This window comes from Musa acuminata, chromosome BXJ2-2, assembly GCF_036884655.1.
Source record: "Musa acuminata AAA Group cultivar baxijiao chromosome BXJ2-2, Cavendish_Baxijiao_AAA, whole genome shotgun sequence".
NCBI classification, from domain to species: Eukaryota; Viridiplantae; Streptophyta; class Magnoliopsida; order Zingiberales; family Musaceae; genus Musa; species Musa acuminata.
The window spans coordinates 25,528,708-25,553,510 of record NC_088339.1 but is presented as its reverse complement, the minus strand read 5'-3'; the positions used below and the strand labels follow the sequence as shown (position 1 = coordinate 25,553,510).

General features: G+C 45.9%; 4 protein-coding genes and 1 non-coding gene across 8 annotated transcripts; 3 read left to right on the top strand and 2 right to left on the bottom strand.

Annotated features, from left to right (window-relative positions):
* Nucleotides 1–681: 681 nt before the first annotated feature.
* Nucleotides 682–2,243, bottom strand: LOC108952135 (large ribosomal subunit protein uL6m). Of its 3 annotated transcripts, XM_065094644.1 has the most exons (4): nt 2,087–2,243; nt 1,407–1,525; nt 1,284–1,306; nt 682–1,192 (listed from the first exon to the last, which is right to left on the bottom strand). In XM_065094644.1, exon 4 carries the CDS (start codon nt 1,165–1,167, stop codon nt 859–861), a length of 309 nt encoding a protein of 102 aa, XP_064950716.1. In that variant the 5' UTR covers nt 1,168–1,192; nt 1,284–1,306; nt 1,407–1,525; nt 2,087–2,243; the 3' UTR covers nt 682–858. The 3 variants fall into 3 exon arrangements, with proteins under 3 accessions (XP_064950716.1, XP_018677672.1, XP_018677673.1); XM_018822127.2 differs by lacking the exon at nt 1,284–1,306 and having other exon boundaries at nt 2,087–2,242; XM_018822128.2 differs by lacking the exons at nt 1,284–1,306; nt 1,407–1,525.
* Nucleotides 2,244–8,825: 6,582 nt separating this feature from the next.
* On the top strand, nt 8,826–10,559 carry LOC103976012 (cytochrome P450 CYP94D108). The gene has a single exon (XM_009391181.3). It carries the CDS (start codon nt 8,904–8,906, stop codon nt 10,401–10,403), a length of 1,500 nt encoding a protein of 499 aa, XP_009389456.2. The 5' UTR covers nt 8,826–8,903; the 3' UTR covers nt 10,404–10,559.
* A 4,037-nt stretch (nt 10,560–14,596) lies between these two features.
* Nucleotides 14,597–14,670, top strand: TRNAE-UUC (transfer RNA glutamic acid (anticodon UUC)). The gene has a single exon. It is a non-coding gene; the product is annotated as a tRNA-Glu (tRNA).
* A 20-nt stretch (nt 14,671–14,690) lies between these two features.
* LOC135605581 (transcription termination factor MTEF1, chloroplastic-like) lies at nt 14,691–15,869 on the top strand. The gene has a single exon (XM_065095842.1). It carries the CDS (start codon nt 14,850–14,852, stop codon nt 15,672–15,674), a length of 825 nt encoding a protein of 274 aa, XP_064951914.1. The 5' UTR covers nt 14,691–14,849; the 3' UTR covers nt 15,675–15,869.
* Nucleotides 15,870–16,104: 235 nt separating this feature from the next.
* On the bottom strand, nt 16,105–22,879 carry LOC135582450 (uncharacterized). Of its 2 annotated transcripts, none has more exons than XM_065095839.1 (7): nt 22,175–22,879; nt 21,719–22,071; nt 20,740–20,828; nt 20,553–20,657; nt 19,680–20,471; nt 18,546–18,768; nt 16,105–17,014 (listed from the first exon to the last, which is right to left on the bottom strand). In XM_065095839.1, the coding sequence occupies exons 2-7, from the start codon at nt 22,017–22,019 to the stop codon at nt 16,638–16,640; spliced, it is 1,887 nt and encodes a 628-aa protein (XP_064951911.1). In that variant the 5' UTR covers nt 22,020–22,071; nt 22,175–22,879; the 3' UTR covers nt 16,105–16,637. The 2 variants fall into 2 exon arrangements, with proteins under 2 accessions (XP_064951911.1, XP_064951912.1); XM_065095840.1 differs by having other exon boundaries at nt 22,323–22,879.
* Nucleotides 22,880–24,803: the final 1,924 nt, after the last annotated feature.

The window sequence follows — 24,803 nt, the reverse complement described above, 5'->3', positions numbered from 1 at the left end:
AAATTTTTTAAAATAGTTATTTTTAGAAAAGAGTATCATTTTAAAAATTTTTAAGCTTAGGACACTTCACGTAGAATACCGAACGTTAAAGGTTTTTTTTTTCTAAAAATTCATCATATATATTATTATTTAAATTTTTAAAAAAGAGTCAAAATATTTTTTTTATTTTTTAAAATAAAAAAAATTATTACATTGAATTATATACACAATGCTCCTACATGGACTCAAATATAAAACCTATGACCTATTACTTTTTATAACAATGCAGTAAAGTTAGATTCTTTAGTGCATTGCTGTTGGCATCTCAAGATTCTGGTTTCTGAAAAGACCTATTTTCTTTCAACGCATTGGTTGAAATGGAACCAAAATGTATCATATAGGCTAACTACTGTTTCTGCAAGTTCATTGTGACAATAGTAGCATCACTCCTCGAAGGGTGTATCAAATAGATGGAACTTATATTTTGCAAAGCACCAAAGCATACATAAAGCTTAGAATCATATATATGAATAGAGCTAAATTGAACAATCATCTATTCCTTGACAGATGACTGCAGACACTGCCCAACAAGCTGCCACTGTTCTTCTCTGTTATCATATTTCACTCAATTGATTATTGAGTGAACACATAATTGATGATTCCAGGAACTTGGTTGCTTTTGTTTACTAGAGATCATTCAGATAGAGAAAGCAAGAAAACATAACTATTTGGAATTAATGTTAATTACATCCAGAAGACCATCATCCGAAAATTTGATTGGAAATATAGCTCGTGAAGCTTCCTCATACAAGTTTTTACCATGGAAATTGTTAGCACAAGGCAAGTGAACCTAAAAGAAGAATTGGAAAGTCCTTTGCTTCACTTTGACTTCTTCCCTTGCTTCTTCTTCACCACTTCATCAATGTACATTATGCCCTTGCCTTTGTAAACTTCAGGAGGCTTGCAACTACGAACAGCACCTGCAAACTGATGCACCCTCTCTTTGTCTATGCCAGTGCAGCATATTACGTTCGGTTTGAAGCAGAAGACTCGAACGGCTGGAGGTACGGAGAATTCGACCTCATGGCTGTAACCCAGCTTCAGAAACAGCTGACGACCTTCTGCCTCGGTTCTTGCTTTGAACCCAACACCAACAATTTTGAGGAACCGAAAGAACCTCGCCTCCATTAACAACAGGTTTGTGAAAGACCCCCTGATGACAATGGAATCGCTTACGAATCAAAAAACAAATGAACAAGCAGATTAAGATAAAAATGCTACGCTCCAAATTAACTCAGATTTACTTGATCGGCAATCAGACTGTCGTCTGCATGAAGAAGGGATAAATTCTCAGTCACACTTGTTACAATTATTTTATGCCTCCTATTTCAGATTCAGAAAATAAAAGAACACTAGCTGGCACTTACCGTTTTGATCAAGTGAAGTGTTATGGCAAGAGAATCAACAAATCACAGTGCTCTAAATGCCATAGTCACAGCACATTTTAGCTTCAAATGTTTGTCTTTGACCATCAGTTCATTGCAACCTAACAGAGATAGAACCGTGTGATGTTACCGGAGATTTTTGCATTGACTATATGATTCGAGCGAAAGATACTAACATCAACATCGTCTCCTTAAGCCGAAAACTACATTCTTTAGAATTCAACAATAGGTTAAGTTTACAGCAAAGAATTATCTTTAAGACCACCTCTACGTTCTTTCCTTTGTTTCATTATGTTTTCATGTTTACCCTTATAGAAGTATTAAAAGAAAAATAAATTCCCATCATTGCCATCATATTCTTCAATCCTTGATTACTGAATAAGAATCTGCAATTTGAAGGAAATGAACAAGTGGATGTTCCAAAAGGCGAGTAAATCCACGATGGCGAAGAGCAGAAGTACTAAACAGCACAAACCTCTCCTGTCGCACAAATTGGTAACCCTATCTATGAGAATGTCAATTCTGCTCCTAAACTGATAGGAAAAATTTCCAAGATCTGAATCAAGTTTCTCGGATCAATCCAGAATTCAAGACGAAAAATGACATATCTGACATACAAGCATAAATCTTATCAAGGATTAGATATTTCTAGAGACGCTTACCTGAGAAGCGAAGGCGGAGGCCTCGACGGCAGCCACGATGGCGACGGCCGAGGTGGGTCGTGTCAGAAAGCGGCGGAGAGGGCGTTGGTGCAGGCCCGGGTTAGGTTTTCACAGGGCACGGACGACGGGGAAAGCACGAACTCCTCACGTGCTGGTCAGTGGCAACTGGCAACTGGCAACGGCCGGTGAGCTTTTCGATTAGAGCCTTTAATTAGACGTAATTTTCAAATGGGCAAGTAATTTTTAGGGACTTATGTGTAATACTAATCTCTTCTGAGGGTGCAAAACCAAACATCCATGGGAACGCATCTCAAGCGTCAAAAGCTAATCGGCACGAATATTGGAGCACGGGTGATCGTTCCACGCAACCCACGGCGGCCTATATCAACCACGAAATCATTTGGGGTTCGCATCCGTGACACGCTCCGCTCCTCGCTCTTGGTCTCTCGAAGCGATAGCGACGAAACTTCTCCACTTCCATCGTTTATGGTAAGGATCAATTAAATCCGCGTATATGATCTTATCGCTGTTATTCTCGGTTGCTGTTATGCTCTAATTACATAAAAGCTCCTCGATTCGTTTATTCACCTGCGATTGCTAATCGTTTCTATGCTTTTTCCGCTTTTGTTGGGTTGGAATTAGATGCATCGAACTGTGATTTTGATCTATTCTTTCAAGTTCTTATTTACTGTTAGCGAACAAATATACCATGGTTGATGAGACAGCATGACAAGGTCCGCGAATCGATGTCAGAAGCTTCCTGCAAAGTGAGCTGGATGATGAGGTGACCGCACTCTCGGGAAGGAGTGTAGGTTCGTGTTGGTCAGGATCCGGGTTGATTGACTACTCTCCTTTGCATGGTGGATGACGTCCCCTGGGTTGAGACACACGCTGCTCGCAGGTGGTCGTTCGCTTGTAAAAACGGCCCTCGCTTGGTGATCCTCGGCTGTGGACCCTCCGACAAGCAAGTTAGTAATATGATTGACTATTTTCCTTTTTCCCTGGCCGGAGGTCGAATGGGGGCTTTATACCATTGCCCAAGGGTCGGTTCCGCTGACCGATCGTCATCTTGGGGCGTGCGAAGTAGTGTCAGACGACACCATCTCGAGCTCTCGGGATGGGACAGGCGGAAGAGCTTCCTAGTACGGTTCTGACTTGGCGTGTGATGCGTCTTGGGCCCAAAATAGGCCGTATCATTTCTCTCTTCCCCCCCCCCCCCCAGGCATGTCATGGGGTCCTTAAAGGGTCGGGCAGCATGCTTGGGTCGGAGTGAGGCTGATCGTTTATGAGGGGAAGCCGGATTAACTCGTCGAGGGGCGATTTAGAGGGGCGGCACCCCGTGCTTCGGGCAGGATTGACTATGCTGATTGGGCGGTAGGGGCCTGACGGGGCAAGACCGATGTGTCGAAATCGATGTGGCAAATCCGACAAGGCGAAATTGAGGTGTCGAAATTGACATAGCCAAACCAACGAGGTGAAAACGACGTGTCGAAACTGATGTGGTCGACTTGGATAACGGACTAGGCCGGCGATTCAGGTGTCAGATCGACCGAGATGCGATTCGTGCGTTGGATCGAAGCGAGATGCGACTCGGGTGTTGGATTGGGCTGGCGGGTCGCAAGTCGAGAGCGATCTAGAGCAACCCGGGTAGGAACTGAACCTGGGAGCCGAGTGACTAAGCTCGATTTCAGTTTCGGTGTCAGCGGGTCACAAGTCGGGAGTGAACTGAAGCGACCCGGGCAGGAATTGAACCCGAGGGCCGAGTGACTGAGCTCGGTTCCAGTTTCGGTGTCGGCAGGTTGCAAGTCAGGAGCAAACTGAAGCGACTCGGGTAGGAATTGAACCTGAGGGCCAAGTGACTGAGCTCGGTTCTGATTTTGGTGCCGGCGGGTTGCAAGTCAGGAGCAAACTAGAGCGACCCAGGCAGGAATTGAACCTGGGGGCCGAGTGACTGAGCTTGGTTCCGATTTCGGTGCCGGTAGGTCGCAAGTCGAGAGCGAACTGGAGCGACCCGGGCAGGAATTGAACCTGGGGCCGAGTGACTGAGCTCGGTTCCAGTTTTGGTGCCGGCGGGTCACAAGTCGGGAGCGAACTGGAGCGACCCGGGCAGGAACTGAACCTGGGGGCCGAGTGACTGAGCTCGATTCCGGTTTCGGCATCGGCGGGTCACAAGTCGGGAGCGAACTGGAGTGACCCGGGTAGGAATTGAACCTAGGGGCCGAGTGACTGAGCACGGTTCCGGTTTCGGTGCCAACGGGTCGCAAGTCGGGAGCAAACTGGAGCGACCCGAGTAGGAACTGAACCTGGGGGCTGAGTGACTGAGCTCGATTCCGGTTTCGGTGCTGGTGGGTCGTAAGTCGGGAGCGAACTGGAGCGACCCGGGCAAGAATTGAACCTGGGGACCGAGTGACTGAGCTCGGTTCTGGTTTCGGTGTCGGAGGGTCGCAAGTCAGGAGTGAACTAGAGTGACCCAGGTAGGAATTGAGCCTGGGGGCCGAGTGACTGAGCTCGGTTCCGGTTTCGATGTCGATAGGTCGCAAGGTAGGAGCAAACTAGAGCGACCCGGGCAGGAACTGAACCTGGGGCTGAGTGACTGAGCTCAGTTTTGATTTCGGTGCCGGCGGGTCGCAAGTCGGGAGCGAACTAGAGCGACCCGACAGGAACTGAACCTAGGGGTCGAGTGACTAAGCTCGATTCCAATTTCGGTGCCGGCAGGTCGCAAGTCGGGAGCTAACTAGAGTGACCCGGGTAGGAAATGAACCTAGGGGCCAAGTGATTGAGATCGGTTTCGGTTTCGATGTCGGTGGGTCGCACGTCGGGAGCGAACTAGAGCGACCCGGGCAGGAACTGAATCTGGGGACCGAGTGATTGAGATCAGTTTCGGTTTCGATGCTGGTGGGTTGCACGTCAGAGGACAAGATTGAGTAAGCAAACGTTGCTACCAAAGAAGTTAAGGAGAATAGAATCGGTGCAAACCCTATAACGTGATGGCAGAGGCCATGCATGAGAGTTACAGTCTGTCTTTCCATCGACCAAAGGGAGCTGCTTGGAGAATACAGAGGTGTTAAAGCAGGGGGTCGAAAGGGACGAGGAAGTGACGACAAGTCTAGAGGGACATAGCTACCCAAAATCAAGCATCGGTTAGAATGGAGGTGGACGCGGAGGAGTGCCATAGAGACATATCTACTGATTGTGAAGAAAATGGATACAGATGCGAGGCAACGCATAGTAGGGCCATGGGCCTGGCAACGCCATGGTACCGCAGAGGCGAGACTTTCACGAAAGTTATTGATCCCTTGCTCTCATGTAGGGAGAGCGCTTGGTCATAAAAGGGGCCGAGGAGGTGAAGCATGCAGAGGCAAACTCCAAGTACCGAGACAAGGCTGAAGGGCATAGGCCAAGGAACTTCATAAGACCGATGATGTCAACGAGCTTCTTATCAAGATAACCCGAAAGTAAAGGACTTCGAGAATGAAGTAGGCAGTACGTGGTGCTGTACCTTTGCTATTCAGTGGAGTAGGCGACTAGGTTGATGGAGAAGATGGTACAATCCCAGAGGCGACCAAAACTATTAGAGATTTACTCCAAGTTGAGGTGAAAACTTCTTGCATTTCAGAAGTTTGATGGCATTGAGAAGGTGAATCACAATAGCTAACTCAATGCAAGGGGTGCAAACACTTTAAGTGCTACTGAGAGTATATTATCTGCTTCATTTCCCAACGAAATGTCAATCGAAAGCGAAAGTGATGCGAACCTACTTGGAAGTGACAACTAAGTAAAAGAAGAGAATTGATAAATTTTGTGGAGGAAGGACCAAAACTTCAGAAGTTTGCGAGGCGATGCTCGTTAAAGTTTCAACAAGCATCCACCTAGTTCAAGCAGCATGAGGCATTTGAGAGACTGGCGCATTGTAAGGATGGTCTGTTCCTTTATCTAGAAGATCCGCAGGAACCAACATAGATCAACAAAACTCAGCCAACCCCACACTAGAGTTAAGAGTCATTGGTGAGTTGAAGCAGCATGGCGGATCAAAGGTTCGACTACTCAAAAATAGTAGCGGAGAGCAATTGGGAGCCAAGAGGTGCATTGCAATTGGAGCAGAAGATTGAAGACTCAACAAAAGCGAGGAGTTGCAATGTCGGCAAAGGCTTCAATGAGGACGTCGAAGGAATAAGTGGGGGAGAATGTCACAGACAAACTTCAAAATAGGATGTTTGATGTAACGCTTATGTATGTCCATGTGTTTTGGTATATTCATTGCTTTGTACAACATGTAGAGGGATGGCCGAAGGCTTAATAGTCTCATTTTAGTTGGGTTTGTTGGCTGCTTTAGGCTTGTAAATAAAGGTTGTGTCATGTGGACACTTGTGAGAGATTTTCGGTCTGTAATGGACCATTTTGACCCTTTGATGTATAATTGTTTAGAGCTTGTAAAGTATGTTTGTAATTTACATAGTCTATTAAGTGTTTTCAGAAATGTTTGCTTGTGGATCTCGAGTGAGGCATTCTCTCTAACCCGTTTTCTCTTTTGTAGGTCATAAGGGACCATGAGAGGCTTCGGGGAAGCTGACCTTTGTGGACGGACACACAAGGGTGCCGCACGACTTAGGCAAAACCAGCTAAGTCCATGATAGTCGTATGTCTCCAATGTAGGCAACCTGAAGTTAAGGGGTACCGGGTTGTCCTGTATTTCCTGAGTGAAAGGGGACCCGCCTGAGCCGCCTTCGTTGGACTTGCTCCATGATTTTCGAAACTCGTGTTGGAACGCATCCCGGTGTTGGTTGACCCGGGACAACTGAGCCCTAAGCGTGTCGTCTACTGAGTTGGATGATACGGTGTCAGGCTCAAAGTGGGGCAATGTGACTTGGCAGGGTGCGGGTATATTCTGCCCGGGTGGACCTCTCGGGTCCGTCGCTTGCTCTCGGGCTTCTCCGGTCCCGACTTGCTCCCCGCTCGGCCTTTGCCAAGTCGGGTTTGTCGGGGGAGTTACTAACCGCACGATATGAGGAATGAGCGGAGTGAGCGTCTGCATCATGCCTACTATGGCCTGCACTTGCTTGGTCAGGCCGAGGAACGCCTCTGGCATCACGACCGAGGGTCCTGTGGTGAGCCCGGGAGGTGACAACCCCGGTTCGTTGAACAGAAGCCAGTAACGATTTGGCGTCGAGGCCAGGATCCCCCCATCTCCGGGTGCGGGGAGGGCTTGACTTTCGGGTTCGATGGAAGGGAGGTCGATCAGTGGTTCTCCCCCGGGGAGAGCTCTCGCTAGATGCTCCTGCGACATGGCCCTCCTTCTAGCGCTAAAATGTTAGCGAACAAATATACCGTGGCTGATGAGTCAGCACAACTAGGTCCACGAGTCGATATCGGGAGCTTCCTGCGAAGTGAGCTGGATGATGAGGTGGCCGCGCCCTCGGGAAGGAGTGTAGGTTCGCGTTGGTCGGGATCCGAGCTGATTGACTACTCTCCTTTGCGCGGTGGATGGCATCCCCTGGGTTGAGACACTTGCCGCTCGCGGGTGGTTGTTCGCCTGCAAGAACGGCCCTCGCTGGGTGATCCCCGACTGTGGCCCCTTCGACGAACAAGTTAATAATAGGGTTGATTGTTTTACTTTTTCCCTAGCCGGAGGGCAAACGGGGGCTTTATACCATTGCCCGAGGGTCGGTTCCGCTGATCAACCGCCGTCTCGGAGCGTGCGAAGCAACGTTAGACGGCACCGCCTTGAGCTCTCGGGACGAGACAAGCAGAAGAGCTTCCTGGTACGGTTCTGACTTGGCGTGTGCTTCTAACCTGGCGTGTGGCGCGTCTTGGCCCAAAATACGCTGTATCATTTACTAGACATTTGTGAGATGAATTTTGGGGTAGATTATCTTGGAATCTTGATCGTAGGAATTGGATGTGTCGAACTGTAATTTTGATCCATTCTTCCAATTTAAGTTCTTGTTTACTAGAAATTTGTGGGATGGATTTTGGGGTTGATTATCTTGGAATCTTGATCGCAGGAATTAGATGTATCGAACTGTAATTTTGATCCATTCTTCCTATTTAAGTTCTTGTTTCCTGGAAATTTGGGAGATGAATTTTGGGGTTGATTATCTTGGAATCATGATCGTCGGCATATTCTAGATCGATAAAAGGAGATAAGAGCGACTAGATTGACACTGAGGAATTAAAGATCGATAAAAGGAGATAAGAGCGACTAGATCGTGGGTGATTTCTCTGTACCTATGACAGGCCATGATACAAGAAATTATGCATTTTTGTAGTTGCTGTGTATAAAGGGTTTAGAATAGAATAGAATGATTTCTTGCAGTGTAAAGGAGTTTTCCTTTGCGTAATAAAGAAAATGCCACTTGTCCGCTCCCAGATATACGGTCAAGGTTCGCTTGCTTGCGACACACCAAGCGAGTCGTGCCAGAAGCACCCTGGGGCGGTGGGATATATATATATATATATATATATATATAGATTAATCACAGGTGTCACTGGGTGCTTTTAGAATTGGTGAAATGGCAGAAGTTTTGTTAGTAAGCTATTTCCCGTGCAGTTTGTATGGGATTCAGATGCTACCAAAACTACGCGCCGAAACAGGCCTGCTCTTGGTCGTGAAACCTCCACGTGTCGTTGACCACTATTAAGGTTGAACTGGAACGACGCGGAGACGGTGAAGTCACGACGCGGACACGCGGCATCGTGTGGCTATCGCTTCTAAGTGGGCGCACTGAGAATCCTTCTGGACGAAGGAAAGTGTTCTGGGGATTCTTTTATTTATTCCGCGATCTTGAAGGCGTCCAACCCCAGATCTGAAGACACCAAAATGGAAATGGACGGCCTCCTCGTGCTCTGTCCCACTCTCATCCTCTTCCTTCTCGCTTTGCTGACCTTCTTCCTCCGGAGGCTCTTCTCAGCCCCCTCCTCCTCGAAGAGCAAGAATTCGACGACGATAAGCTTCTCGGAGCTCGTCAAGAACGGCCATCGATTCGTGGAGTGGACGGCGGAGCTAATCCTCGCCAGCCCCACCAACACCATCGTCCTCCCCACCTCCGTCATCACCGGCAACCCCAAGATCGTTGAGCACGTCCTCAAGGCCAACTTCCACAACTACCCCAAGGGCCACAACCAGACCTCCGTCCTCGCCGACCTCCTCGGCAGCGGCATCTTCAACACCGACGGCGACCACTGGCGCCTCCAGCGCAAGACCGCCAGCCTCGAGTTCAACACCAAGACCATCCGCTCCTTCATCCTCGGGAACGTCCACCTCGAGGTCGCCGACCGCCTCATCCCGCGCCTCGCTCGCGCAGCTGCCAACGACGAGGTGGTCGACCTCCAGGACCTCCTCGACCGCCTCGCCTTCGACAACGTCTGCAAGGTCGCGTTCGACGTCGACCCCGCCCGGCTCGCCGGCGACGACTCATGCGACGAGTTCTTCCGCGCCTTCGAGTCCGCGACCGCCATATGCATCAGCCGTTTCCGGCAGCCGCGGCTGTTGTGGAGGCTCCGTAGAGCGCTCAACCTGGGGTCGGAGAGGCAGCTCAAAAGAGACGTCTCCGTCATCGACGACTACGCGATGAGGGTGGTCAGGGAGCGGAAGGCGCGGACGGCGGAGGAGATCAGGAACAGCAGCGACCTCCTCTCGCGGTTCATCGCCGAGGACGACGACTTCTCGGACGAGTTCCTCCGGGACATCGTCACCAGCTTCGTGCTGGCCGGGCGGGACACGACGTCATCCGCCATGGCGTGGCTCTTCTGGCTCGTCTCCACGCGGCCGGCGGTGGAGCAGAGGATCCTGGCCGAGATCGGCGCCGTGCGGACGCGGCACGGAAACCGGGCGGGGACGCTGACGCTGGACGAGCTGAGAGAGATGGACTACCTGCACGCGGCGGTGTCGGAGTCGCTGCGGCTGTACCCGCCAGTGGTGCTACAGCCGCGGCGGGCGGAGGCGGACGATGTGCTGCCGGACGGGACGGCGGTGCGGGCAGGGATGTCGGTGACGTACAACACGTACGCTATGGGAAGGATGGAGGGGATATGGGGCGCCGATTGGGGGGAGTTTAAGCCGGAGCGGTGGCTGGACAAGGAGGGGGCGTTCCGACCGGTGAGCCCGTTCCGGTTCGTGGTGTTCCACGCGGGGCCGAGGACGTGCCTGGGGAAGGAGATGGCGTACACGCAGATGAAGGCGGTGGTGGCGAGCGTGATGGAGAGGTTCGAGATGGAGGTGATGGACAAAGGACGGGAGAGGGAGGTGGAATTCTCGATGCTGCTGAGGATGAAAGGTGGATTGGTGGTGCGGGTGAGGGAAAGGGTGCTCCAACAGTAATTGGGAGGTATGTGGTTTTATTGATTCCGTAGTCCGTATACTGACTGCTCTACGTTATGTCCTAGTGTTTTACGTCTGTTATATCGTATTGAATGTTACGTCAAAGGTGAAAAAAGGCCGCGTTCGAGAATAATACACTCTTTCCTTGGAAAACAACGATCCTGATTGATTCAGACAACCAATATTCTATTACATGCAATCTTTAAAATGGATATTACAAGAGAACCATACGTAAATAAACAAAATTACAAATCTCAAGGATCACCTGATGTTGGTTAAACAACTTTGAGCCGTGGCCTCGGGGCCGACGTGGCTCGGTTCGGGTTCGGACGACGGGGATTTTTCTGGGGCGTTCCTCGAGCCCGCTGGGTCGGTCTGGTGTGATGGTACGATCGGGACGAGGTTGCCGTTTGTTCCGAGCGGGAACTCCTCGCCCACGCGTCCGACGGGGATCCCAGGCTTCGCACATGCACAAAGGTCGGGTCGGGGTGCTCGGCTCGACCCCTCCGACGATTAAGTTAGCAGATGTGAAGGGGATTTTAGCTGTAGAAGAGTTGTTAGTGTCTGTCCTCTCCCTTCCGTTTAGGATGCAAGGGTATTTATAGGAGAGTTTGGTATTACCTGGCGTGCCTGCTCGCAGGGGGCAGGATCGTACCTTCTAGTGACGTCTGACATCGCCGTTGGCGTGTCGTGAGGGATCAAGCCTGAGAGGTCGTTAATGCGCCTCGGTCGGTGTTCCAGTTCGGTTGACCGAGTGCAGTCGCGCCGATCGAGGCGTGAGGTCTCGGTTGAGATCAACCGAGTCTTATCATAATTACTATCCTCATCATATTCCCTCCCGGAAAGAAGCTATACGTCGGTCGTTGTAACGGGAGTCCGAGGCATGGCTTCAATTTTCAAGTGGGCTGGCCGCGCAGGCGTGGTCTCGGGGAGCATGGAGCCGAGGAGCACGGCGCAGGCGGGCTGGCCGCGCGGGTGTGTCTCGGGGAGCATGAAGCCGAGGAGCACGACGCAGGCGGGCTGGCCGCGCAGGTGTGTCTCGGGGAGCATGGTGTCGAGGAGCACGACGCAGATGGGCTGGCCGCGCAGGTGTGTCTCGGGAACATGGAGCCGAGGAGCACGACGCAGGTGGGCTGGCCGCGTAGGTGTGTCTCGGGGAGCATGGGACCGAGGAGTACGACGCAGGCGGGCAAGCCACGCAGGCGTGGTCTCGAGCGTCATGTGGTCAAGTAGCACGACGCAGGCGGGTAGACCGCGCAAGCGTGGTCTCAAGCGTCATGCGATCAAGTAGCATGACGTAGGCGGGCAGACCGCACAGGCGTGGTCTCGGGCAGCAGGCCGCCCTAAGGGGGCTCGGCAGTCTACGATCGAGTGATGTGGTTCAGACGGGAAGGTCGCCCTGAGAGCAGCTCGGCAGTCTACGGCCGAGGGATATGGCAAAGGCCGAAGTATGAGACTCAGGCGGGTAGGCCGCGCTGAGGTGGACTCGGGCAGTATGTGTCCGAGGGATCTGGCAAAGGCCGAAGGATGTGACTCAAGCGGGCAGGTCGCGCTGAGGTGGACTTGGGCAGTCTACGGTCGAGCCGTGTAGATTCAGAAGGGTTTAAGCCGGGGCCACCCGCGAGCCGAGAGGGGGTCAGGTAGATACTGAACCTTCCCTCAGAAGAGACTGAGGTATGGTTTAGATTTCTTTTCATGAGGACTACATTAGGTAGCCACCGCGGGTGCTTAGCCTCTCTCATGGAGCCCGCGGTCGGAGGTCGTCCCTTCTCCTCACGGCCGCCCAGGCCTCCGCTGCGATGTACCGGTTAGCCCGTTGGAGCATCTCTAGCACCGTAGTGGGAGGTTGCTCTGCGAGGGACCAGAGGAATCTGGAAGGTCGCAGGCCTATCATAAACGCCTGCACTAACAGAGGGGTGAGTGTCCGGCAAGCTCCGGATTTGCGTGGCAAAGCGATCCACAAAATGTGAGAGGGGCTCATCCTCCCTTTGTTTGAGTCCGAGGAGCAGTCCCGCGGAGGGCTTTGGCCGTGCATAGGCTACGAAGTAGAGCTCGAAGTCTTTGGCGAGCTGGTCGAAGGAAGCAATCGTTCCGACCTTCAAGTTGCCATACCACAAGTGGGTCAGCCCTCTCAGAGTGGTAGGAAACGCTCTGCACATCAGCGCATCAAAGGTTCCGTATAACGCCATTTGGACGCGAAAAGCAGCTACATGGTCTGCTGGGTCGGTGGAGCCATGGTAAGCATCCAGAGAGGGGAGCTGGAAGTCCGGGGGGATTGTCAGATCCCATATCTCGGGTGAGAAGGGAGACCCTCGGTGTGCGTCCTCCCCGAGCTCTCCCTTCGACCTACGAACCTCTTTCTGCACCTCGTCGAGTCGCTGGCTGACGAAGCGCAACTGGGCCCGCAGGGAGTATGAAGAGAGTGCCTCGGGTTCCGGGCGGTCGCTCGGGTTTGCCATCACTGGATCCCCGAGTGGGGCCGGTCAGACCCGAGGCGGAGTGGGGGGCTCGGGAAATGTCATGTGGGCCCGAACGGGCGCCTTGCGTTGTCACAGTGGTTCGATCTCAGGCGGGTGCCCCGGCTGAGAAACGAGCGGGATAATGGTTTGCACCATACCCATCAGAGCTCGAACTTGACGGGCGAGGTCCTGAAAGGCCTCAGATGACATGGGGGTCAGGCGGCGACAAGCCCGGGTCGTTGAATATTCGCCAGCATCGCTCGGAGGTCGTGGCGGGGCGTTCATCACGATGGTCTTCGTGCGGGGGATGTTCCCCCTAGGCTTTGGTCGGGTGTGACCTCTCAATCGTGGGCTCATCTGAGCCGCTCGGGCGATCACTCGACATTCCGGGCCCTCCTTCTAGCGGCAAAATGTTGGTGTAAACAACTTTGAGCCGTGGCCTCGGGGCCGACGCGGCTCGGTTCGGGTTCGAACGACGGGGATCTCTCCGGGGCGTTCCCCGAGCCCGCTGGGTCGGTCTGGTGTGATGGAACGATTGGGACGAGGTCGCCGTTTGCTCCGGGTGGGAACTCCTCGCCCACGCGTCCGGCGGGGATCCCAAGCTTCGCACTTGCACAAAGGTCGGGTCAGGGTGCTCGGCCCGACCCCTCCGACGATCAAGTTAGCATATGTGGAGGGGATTTTAGCTGTAGAAGAGTTGTTAGTGTCTGTCCTCTCCCTTCCGTTTAGGATGCAAGGGTATTTATAGGGGAGTTTGGTATTACTTGGCATGCCTACTCGCAAGGGGTAGGATCGTACCTTCTGGTGACGTCTGACATCGTCGTTGGCGTGTCGTGAGGGATCAAGCCTGAGAGGTCGTTAATGCGCCTCGGTCGGTGTTCCGGTTCGGTTGACCGAATACAGTCACGTCGATCGAGGCGTGAGGTCTCGGCTAACATCAGCCGAGTCTTATTATAATTACTATCCTCATCACCTGATAACACCATACAACTAAAACATACGAAAATTTACTTTTGAACAAAAACTCCAATAGAACATTACAAATCAAAGCACAACATTTTTTGAGTCTATAGCAAATAAACGACTCAACAAAAAAAAAAAAAAAAAATTCTTTTACGGTCGTGCACCTTTGATGGCCACATATAATATAATTCTTTTCGCCTTTAGTTATAAATTCTCCATTACATCTAAAATTCATCACAACCCACTTATGTTCTCTGAAACACATTGGATCATCAAAATCATTAGATTGACAAAGGTTAACTGATATCTAAACTGGATGTGAGAAAATCCAGGCCTCATTTTTTTCTCTGCCAACGGAAGAATCTATTGCAGTAACATAGACCCAACACAAACTTCACATAATCATTTCTTCTCGAAACAACACTAAAACCACCTGATAAGATCGATAGAGGTGACGAAAGGTCAATACAAAACCTAAGACAGCCCAAATCCAAATTACATGATGGGAGACGAGATCCTTAACATAAACAATGAACACTTAAGCAATGATAAGAACAGCATAGGATGATGGCTTGACTCATAACATCAAAATTTATAACATACAAAAATATCTTCGATCATTTTTAAATAATCTTATTATAATTATATTATTAATTAATAATTATAATCAGAAATCTAATTAAATTTATAATACATCTTTTCCAATTAAAACAATATCATATCGGCAGTGGAGAATCACTTAAATTAAAAATTAATTACCCTATTACCAATTCCATTGTCGTCTAGTCCGGTTAGGATACCTGGCTTTCACCCAGGCGACCCGGGTTCAAATCCCGGCAATGGAAGTTCTTTTTTAGATTTTATCGCATTTAAAGAGCACACTCTTATTTCTATATACATTACTTTTCCTACTAAACTTATATTTCATATCTATAATTCAGAATTTCGAAGAAACTTATATTTCCACTCTATAAAAACACGTTTCTGCATCAAAAGTTTCCGGGGATAACCGCACACAGGAACTATGCCCATCGCACTTTGTTCTATCCGTCTTCCAATCCTTTCTTCGAGTCAAATCCCGCACCGCAATCACAAACCCTCCTCAGTCTCTTCTCCGGCGCCTCCCCTCGTCCTCCGCTTCCGGACCTCCCGCCGCCAGAACCTGCGATACCTTAAATCCCTCGGCATCACCGCCACCTCCCCCGAGTCCATCGCCTGGACCCTCGCCGTCGTCGAATTCCTCAAGTCCAAGGGCTTCTCCAACCGCCACTTTCCCCGGCTCTCCTCCGCCAGCCCCACAATCTTCTCCTCCGCCGACGTTAACCGCACCCTCGCCCCCGTTTTCGCCTTCCTCGTCGCCGAGCTCTCCGCTGACCCCGACCAGGCTCGGGACCTCATCCTCCGGTGCCCTGACCTCCTGATGGCCAGCGTCGACTACCGCCTCCGGCCGACGCTTCTCTTCCTTCAGGAGCTCGGCCTCAGAAGCCTCAGCTCGCCGACCAATCTCAACGCCCACCTCCTCAACACCCCCGTCGAGAAGCTGGCTTCCAAGATCCGGTTTTTGGAGGGATTGGGGCTCTCCCACCAGGAAGCGTCCAAGGTCTGCGCCCGATGCCCAGCGATCTTTGGCTACAGCGTGGAGAACAACCTGAGGCCCAAGGTCGAATACCTGGTGCGCGAGATGGGCAGGTCGATGGAAGAGGTGAACAAGTTCCCGCAGTACTTTGCCTTCAGCATGGAGAAGAAGATAAGGCCGAGGCATTTGCATCTGAAGGAGAGAGGGGTTCGGATTCCATTGCAGCGGATGCTGCTGTGGAGCGACCACCGATTCTACAGGAAATGGAAGTGAGGCACACAGAACTAGAACACGTTGTGTTGGATCGGTTGGCAAACAAGCTGCGACTTGCAACCGGGCTTGTACACGATCCACGCGTAAACGACCAAATACATTGCGAAAGATGTTCCATAAAGTAATGTACTTAAGTATTGTTTGTATTGCAAAACATAATGTTGTTATCAGTCATAGCAAAAGTGTTGTCGACTACTGATCACTGCAAAGTCATGGTTGTTGCTGTTTCCATGAATAACCAGATAAAGCCAATGGTGGGAACGGCCGTATCGAGTCTAATCACTTGAGATTTTGTTGGCAGATGGGTGCAACAAAAAAGGGCCTTCAAACCATCAACACTTTCAATTTAGCAAATTAACCAATGAGGGTTGCAGGAAGAAAGCATTCGACAAAGCATCAAGACAGCAGCAATCTAATGAACAAACAGCAATAGGGACAAGAGAACAAGCATTTCTTGGATTAATGCCATAACATAAGCTTGAAGAACGAGCCAAACAATATTAACAGAACAATGGGAGCAGGAGGATATCAGAGAGTGTGCATTGTTCTAACTCAAAGGGGGAGAAGAAAAGAAAAGAGAAACAAACTACTTGGAAGCTTCACCGAAATTGAAACAAACTCACTATTCCTAAGTCTGTTCCAAATCATACATGACACCATAAAACTATTCATGAAGCAGCCAAGACATGACAAGTAGCAAAGTTTGAGCAGAGCTCGAAATGCACCTGCTGTCTGCTGGGTTCATATGATTTTGACCTAACTGCTAATTGACAATGTCCAGGAGTCACATTGATGCTACAAAGCTAACAGAGTCTTCAGTCAGTCACCCTGGGGCTTCCTAGTCAAATTGAAGTTAAGTCGCCCACCCCCGCCCCCAAAGTCGGGAAATCATTCTATATACTACTTATATATCTATGTACAGAAAACCTGAAAGCCAACCTTGATGGAGCTACAAATGGCAAGCTAACTTTCGGCATCGCCAATACCTGTTCCAACACCACAGCCATCCTGAGCATTTTCCTCCCTGTGGCGCTTCCTTGGATTAGATTGACTCTCATTGTCAAGTTGCACAGAATTCCTACAACTCAAACTAGCTTCTGCCTGCTTATCCTCAACCAAATTAGGCTGTGCAGTGATGAATTCCTGATCTGACATCACTGAGCTGCCAGATTCTGCCCCTTTGATAATGACAGAGCAGGAAGCAAGCTTTGTTCGGGGGCTAACTGAAGAGGCTGCCGATAAGATATCAGGCTTAGCATTGATATCGACCCATTGATCACCCACCCAATCTTTAGATATCCTTAGCCTTTTCAGTTCGCAAATTAAGAAGATGTCTTCACCTGTGAGATCATAAGAAACATTTAGAAAATAACAGTCATTAACCTTGGAATCTGATTCATTAGTGAAGAAAGAAAAATGATGCCTAAAAACTGTAAAGATTAACTGCAGTATAAGGGGAAAGTAAGTTGTTACTCAAAAATGCAGAAATTTCCTTACTACAACAATCTTGTATGACAGATAGTAGTCCTAACTCCTATTATGAGTAGATTGGAATAAGTTTTTTCCACTTTTCTTTGATTCCTTTAGATATACCAATGACAAATTTTACAAAAATTTTAAAAGGATCATCATTTTTGTAACAAGCTTGAATAAAAAATGGCCATCAGTTGAATAACTTGGCGGCAGCCTGTTGAGTGCTAAAAGAAATCCATCCCGTGAGATCTAAGTCAATCGACCAACAGAAGTATCCACCTTTGAGCAATGTTTTTGAGCTTCCACTTGTATATGCTGATTACATATGTAGTTGAATAATATTTGAAATGAAATGATAAAGATCAGCTCCATCAGGAAATTCGAAAAAAAGCAAGAAAGAGAATAAAAGGAGTCATTTAACCAAACTTTCGAATGAAAGCATTTGTTTGTACAAAAATAAAAAGAAAACTTAGCTTGAAACATTATGTTGTTTGGTAAATTCTTCAACTAAAATTATAAGAGTTAAGCATGATTAATCTTAGTAAATAGGAAAATCATCTAATAACTCAACCAACAATTACTTAACATCAATATGCAATTTCACTTCTAGTTAAGGATATTTCATTTGTTGTCTTCCTATTAAAGAACTTGACATAAACCAGAAAGCTTTTAAGATTCTATTCTCTCCGGAACAATCTATTGCAGGCCCTGATGTCATCATAAACATATTCAATCTTCTAGATGTCAATTGTTGCTTAATTAAAATACCATTCTGTGAAAAACTGAACAAGCATGAGTGCCTAATTTGTATATTAATATTCATTTTCCTTCAAACAGTAATTAAAGTCTATTGATCACTGTACCATTTCAGATGTCAATAGATTAAATTATTCACGTAAACAATTCAGAAAGTACAGTATTAAGGGTTTTGTAGGATCCTTGGTTCTGTGAAGCAAGCATGGTTCTGTATACAGATGCACCACTTGGGAAGAATATTCACATGACAAATTGCTCCAGAGCATGTGCACTGAAAAAACACTTGAGATGAGCTTTGCAAAAGGATGCAGAATGAATTAAGGGTACAAGTTGTAGCAAACAGGAAGTTCCTATCCATTAAGAAATACATAATATTAACTAATTATCTAGTTTGAGGAACTAACAGTCCATTCAACCATCTATTATTTTCCTGGTCACTGCCCCTTCTCTAAAATTTCTTGTGACTAATTTTCTTCCATATAACCAATGACGCGTATTGAATAATCCCAAAAATCATCTGTAGGAGTTATCAATGTGAATTTTTTAAAAAAATGCATGGTTCCATCAAGAGATCAAACCATAAACACCAATATTAGTAGTCAAGAACATGGAATACAGCAATACAAAGAATTGAGGAAGTACCTGGCAAGTATACTTGCACATTATCATCTCTACTGTTTGCCAGCTCAACAATAATTCCCTCCCACCAGCCATCATTCCATTGTACATCCACTGCCATTCCCTTTTTAAGATCAATGTTGTTAAGCAAATAAATACATTTAGGACATGGACGAATTGTTAGACGGCCTGAGCATCTCATGCCCAATCTATCAGGAGCTGCTGTTCTGAAGGCAGGAACCCATTCCTACAACATAACAACACACATGTAATAGCAAAGCAAAGTGTCAAAAATCGAATATTTGTTTTACTTAATATGTTATGCATGCAGCATAATCTTCTTGTTAGAAAAACAAATAGTTTCCTTAAAGACATTTTAGTGATGAGGATCACATAGGCCTACTTTGTCTGCTAACCAGAGCACAAAAGGCGGTAGGAATTTTAACATCAGCATGAATGAGCCACATCCTCAATAAAATCAATCCTTAATGCTGTTTCACAACATGAATGAGTTCCTCTCACATTGTTGATGAGCCATCTTTCTGATACCTCGACAATGACTAACCGCCCCACATGGGGTCATCGACCTTTGTAAAATGGAGCAAATATATTAAAGGGGTGGCACATTTATTCTCCTCTTTGAGAAAATGAAGTTATGGAAGGAACTAAATGCACAAAGAGGAGAGTAATGAACCACCCCCTAAACTGTCCTTTGCCTACAATGTAATAATTGACCTACAAGTTCCCAAAATCAGGCACACTCTGACTTAAACATCGAAAAAACATTCCATTGAACCCATTCTCAATGCCTCTGTTCCTTTTGCAAGTCTGACCTCCAAGATCTAGGTCAATAATCCAAGCTACCAAATTCCAACATGGTGCTTGCTTAGCAAAAGGATGAGAGCAAGGCTGAATCCAACCTTCTATGTCAGCTGGATGACCAAAAAATTTTTCATCAACCAGCATAACTAAAAAAAGCATAGACTTATTGATCTTACAACATAAAGTTGAACTATATCTACCTTTCAATTCTAAAATGCAATTACTGATTATAATGACGAACAATGATACAACTATAACAAATAATTTCTAATTAAAAGCAAGATAATATAATTTACTTGGATTTATATGAAGAATTTCTCAGATAGCAGCTCATACCTCCAAATTCCCATACCCATCGACATTTTGCACATCGTCATACTGAACTTTTAACTTCTTAAGTGATAATCTTAAAACAGTGCACTTGAACCAGCAGCCCCTGATACCACTATCCTGGCAAAGAAGCTCTATTTTCTCTCCTACTTCAAAAGGTGGCATAAGCCAATTATGAGGCCCAACAAACTTCATTGACAGAGGCCTTCTCACAAGTAAATCATATTCCAAATTCTGATAAGCTGGTTGGCAAGTTGTTATATGGCCTAAAAGGCCAGATATTTCAGTCCCAAAATGTTGTGCCAGAAATTTCTCCTGCACCTTAACAAATCTAGTTCTCCTGTGACCAATATGTTCTTTGATCGGACTGTAGCCAATTTCCGCCTCTCCTTTTCCAGACTCATCACAAATACCCAAGCGGGAAAGAATTGCTTGATTAAAATAACCACGCAACGTTCTTAGATCAAAGAGTTTGAATTTATTTTTAATGTACTGCCGAAAGCATAAACGAACTCCTGCTGCAGATGAAAGGGAATCCAAGCATTTCTCATAATGTTCAGGAGTCAAAACAGCAGCTATGTCATCCACACATTCTGCACTAATGACCTGAGAGAAAGGTGTTATGAAAACTTCACTGGGATGTGGAGCAGGTGCAGGTATCGCACAAGCAAATTCCTGATTTTGATGAAACCATCGTACTTTGACCTTCTTTTCCCCTTTTTTATTCTCATACATATCTTCCAAGTAAGCAAGATAACGATTTTCCTCCTCAGACATCACAAGGACAAAAGAGTGGACCTACAAAACAAATATTATTGTTTTACACCAAACCATAAAGGTATGCATATGGAAACATGGAAGTAGTGATGTTGTGCTTACAATCACTGTTGTTCCATTTCGACAAAAAGCTTGGTAATGCCGGAGCTGCTTCCCACAAGTCCAGGAAGCACCAGACCAAATGATGTCAGATCTGTTGCTGTCATCCTAAGATAGAACAATAACAACACTTTACAATAAATCAAACAGCACAAATTTTGCTAGAAAATTTTTAGAAGAAACTAATTACCATGTTTTCGACCAAGTGGTCTCCAGTATCACCACATCTATTAATTTCCATCTCAACACCCAAATCATGTTTCATGCATTTTGGCAACTCTGGTGTGACACAAGTTATTAAAAGTCAGTTTCTGACCAATATAGCTGGCATAATCAAATTGCACAAACCTATCAGAAAGATTTCATGGGTATAGTTATCCAGAAAAATCAAAGAAGAAAAACCTTAAAATACATTTAATTGATACTTACAGTGACAAAAAAAAAGATAGTATAATCAGATTGCTAATAGTTATCAGAAGGATTTCCTTCAGATTGTTATCATGTATGCAAAATACAGAACTAAACCTTTTGCCGATTAAACTTTGGTTGCAAAGTGTTCAATACTTGAGAATAGACCTTTGTGTAAGATATTTGTGCATATATCATGTTACGCATGCCCATATTTTAGCACAACAAAAAATAATCTAACAATATTATTTTCACCATCATGTCTGGTTATCGCTAATCAGCATATAACAATTTTTCGACAGCTAACTTCACAATTCCTCAGGTGTAAAATTATTGTAATAAACTACGAACAAAAATAACATGTTCCATCTACATTTTATTCTCCGCTAAGAAAGAATCCTTGTATCTTTGATAACATAAAAGAAGAAAAGCATAAATCATCAGCCATCAGTTAAATACTGAAGGGTGTTACAATTACACAATTTAAAGCAAATAACAATCTTTATGCGTATTGAGCATCAGCTTCACAAACCACTGGAACAGTCATACAAGACGAGAAACAAAAATTACAATAAAACAAAATCCACACTCCTACGATGCAGGCTAGACAGCTATATACTGAAGGAACAGTCATAAGTTAATATTCCTGCCCATGAATAAATTCTAGAAGATGAAAGCAGACATGGTAGATTGTACAAAACCCATCATCTACAGACATAATCATGAAAAATGAACTTCCAATGACAAAGTAAGAGTAGTACTCGAAATATGTGAATCACAGGCTTTGGCTGGAAGGAACGAAGCAAGCCAATCTACAACCTCTCTTCTCGATCTCCATTTGAGGGAGGACAACCCTAACTTGTTGGACCCGTAAACCTGGCAGAACTTCTCTGACACGACATACAGCATGTGCCGGAGACTCCGTTCGGTGCCGACGACGGCTAGATGGGAGTCTCCAGAAGCGTCCTCAAGGTAGTAATGAACAATCCGGCGCCCACGCTCCTGTGATATGAACTGCTCGCTCCATTTCACAAAATCAGGACCATCTCCTGACATCGTCATGGATCCGACTACCAACACAAGTCAAGGTAGCACTCCAAACAGCAAAGATGACCTATGCACAGGAAGTTCACCAAGCTTGGCCATCACAGAACTTAGGGCTTCACAGAACAAGGGAAAATCCAACAAAATAGGGGCAAAAACTTGGGAAATCTCACGTTGCCGACTCCCCTAGAAAAAGAAAAATCGTCTTCCCTAGAAGAGGACTGCGGTTCCAAAAGCTCGGTGAGGAGGTCTTTCGCGAGGGAAACACCAAAATCGAAGAACAAGAGGGACAAATGGACAAGAGAACCCCAAAGGCGTCACCTTTATCAGAGGAACGGGGCCGGGATCACCCGCTTGAACCGAAAAGGGTTTAGGTTCAGCAAGAATCGCTCCATGATCCTACAGTCCAGCACACCAGAGGCGCGGTCACCTTCCGACCCCGGCCAAAGCTTGGGGAAGAGGCAAGGCGAAGACAAGCCAAGGCAGGACTCGTCTCAGGCAGGGAAGAAAGCAGGGAAAGAAGCGGCGAAACGGTCGGCGGGCAAAGGAGGAGGGTTACGGCGGCGAGAAGAACCGAAGAAAAGAAACGGGGCGACCGAAGGAGCGCGATCGGTACCGTGAGAGGAATGGGAAGGGGGCTTCGTCGGGGTCGGGTTGGGAAGAAGGAGAGAGAGAGAGAGAGAGAGGATGAATCCGTGAAGCTGTAGCAGTTCACAGGCACAAAGGGAGCAGACGGAGACGGTGATGGTAATGATGATGACGACGAACAGCTCTCTCTATCCCTCTCTCTCACAGAGAAGGGTTGGCTGAGGTGGTGGGTGAGAGGTGTGAAACGGGCAATGGGGAAATAGCTGCCATTGGCATCCCACAGCAAAAAGGGAATCTTCATGATGAATGGGGAGCTACAATTTGTTGGTCTGCTGAAGTCCAATAGACACTCAGGTAGAAATTAATTTGTCCTCCTAATCACATCCCAATTGTCCATTTTATATGAGTTTTAAGTCTAATGATCCACAAGTTTGTGATTACCCCAAAAGAAACCTAACTAACATTCTATAGCTTGTGATGATAATTCGTGTTGAAAAATACTTTGAATTACGATAATAAAAATTTACTAGTATTATTAAAAAATATAATACATTCTAAAAATATTATAAATATAATATTTTTATTATAATGTATACAAAAATATTATATTATAATATTTTTATATTAATAAAAATCTTATAATAAAAATATAAAAATATTATGATTAGATTGATTCATCCTATCAATCGGGTTATAAAAAATGGTATTCCAATTAATAGACAAAAAAATTGATCATTATTAAAAAAAATAAAATGAGAAATGCTTCATGAGAAATTTTTTTAAGAAAAATAGTTTAATCTTTACAAAAATATTATATTATAATATTTTTGATATTAATAAAAATCTTATAACATAGTATAAATAACTAGATTGATTCATCCTATCTATCGGTCTATAAAAAAAAGGATATTCTATGTAATAGATTAAAAAAAATCATTATTAGAAAATTATTAAAATGAGAAATGTTTGGTGAGAAATATTTTTTTAAGAAAAGAGTTTAATCTTTACAAAAATAGGTTGATATCTTGGGTAATAATAATGTCATATATATCACTGTCAATCTCAGTATCAAAATAAAGATCTTTAAATCTACTTTCAAATGAATTAGGCTTTACCTAAATAAGAGTTTAGTGTTAAAAGTTATGTTCGAAGTAGAGTACACAGATGTCAGATCATCGAAAAATTATAAATTCGTAACTTTACATCAAAACGAAAAAAATATTTGTTTCTATGCTGAAATCTTTTGAATCATGTAAGATTAAGATGAAAACAGTATTAGGATTTTTGTAGGATTGGATTAGAACGCTTGTAGTTTGATTCCCAAATGTGGGGAGTTGATGTAAAACCTCAAGCAAAATTTTCTCTTTCTTTTTTTCTTCTTTTTCCTCTTCTTCTTCTTCTCTTTTTAAACCAACATTGGTTGCAGAAACTGAAGTTTTCTTTCTTTAATCTCCCATCCAATTACTTGGGTTTGACTAATACAAGAGTTTGAAAGTGTCATGCATGTAAAGGGGCTTATGTGTCATCCATAGACCCAACATGGGTGACACTACACTTAGGTTAGCTAGTGATATATGTTCATATTTTTCTTTTTCTTTAACTTAAATCTGAATCTTCCATAAATCATATCAAATTTCTACGGCTAATAAAGATTTAATGCCTCCGACTATCGAAGATTATCCACAGAAAAATTCCATTATGACTAATCACAAAATTGTTATCGAAAACATGATAAAAGTGTGCATGCAAAGGTCAACTCTGTAGCAATGTTACCAGTATGGTAGTAGTGCAGTTGAGTGGCTTTCAAGAGGATGGAGGAAACATTGGACCACAAAATAGACAAAGACCAACTCAATTTAGATCCACAGGATACTTGTCTTCTTGAACATAATGTAAGTTCTAATCCAGTCGGTAACAATGTCTATCCAGGTAGAAATAATGCTCGAGTTTCCACACCCAACTCACACTTGACTTTAAGCCACTAGCTTTTCTTTGTGAGGGAGAGAGACATGAAACAAATCTGGATGTTTCTTGGGCATCTTAAGTTTTCTGTGTTCTGCATCACTTGCCAAAAACTACACATATATAACAATTGTTTAAAGGAACCTTGGTTCTCAACTTTCAGCAGAAAGAAGCATTGAAGCCAGTAACAATTGCTTCTTCCATGGCTGGCCATTGACAACTCCATCCTCTACCTAAGTCCTTGAAACAGCA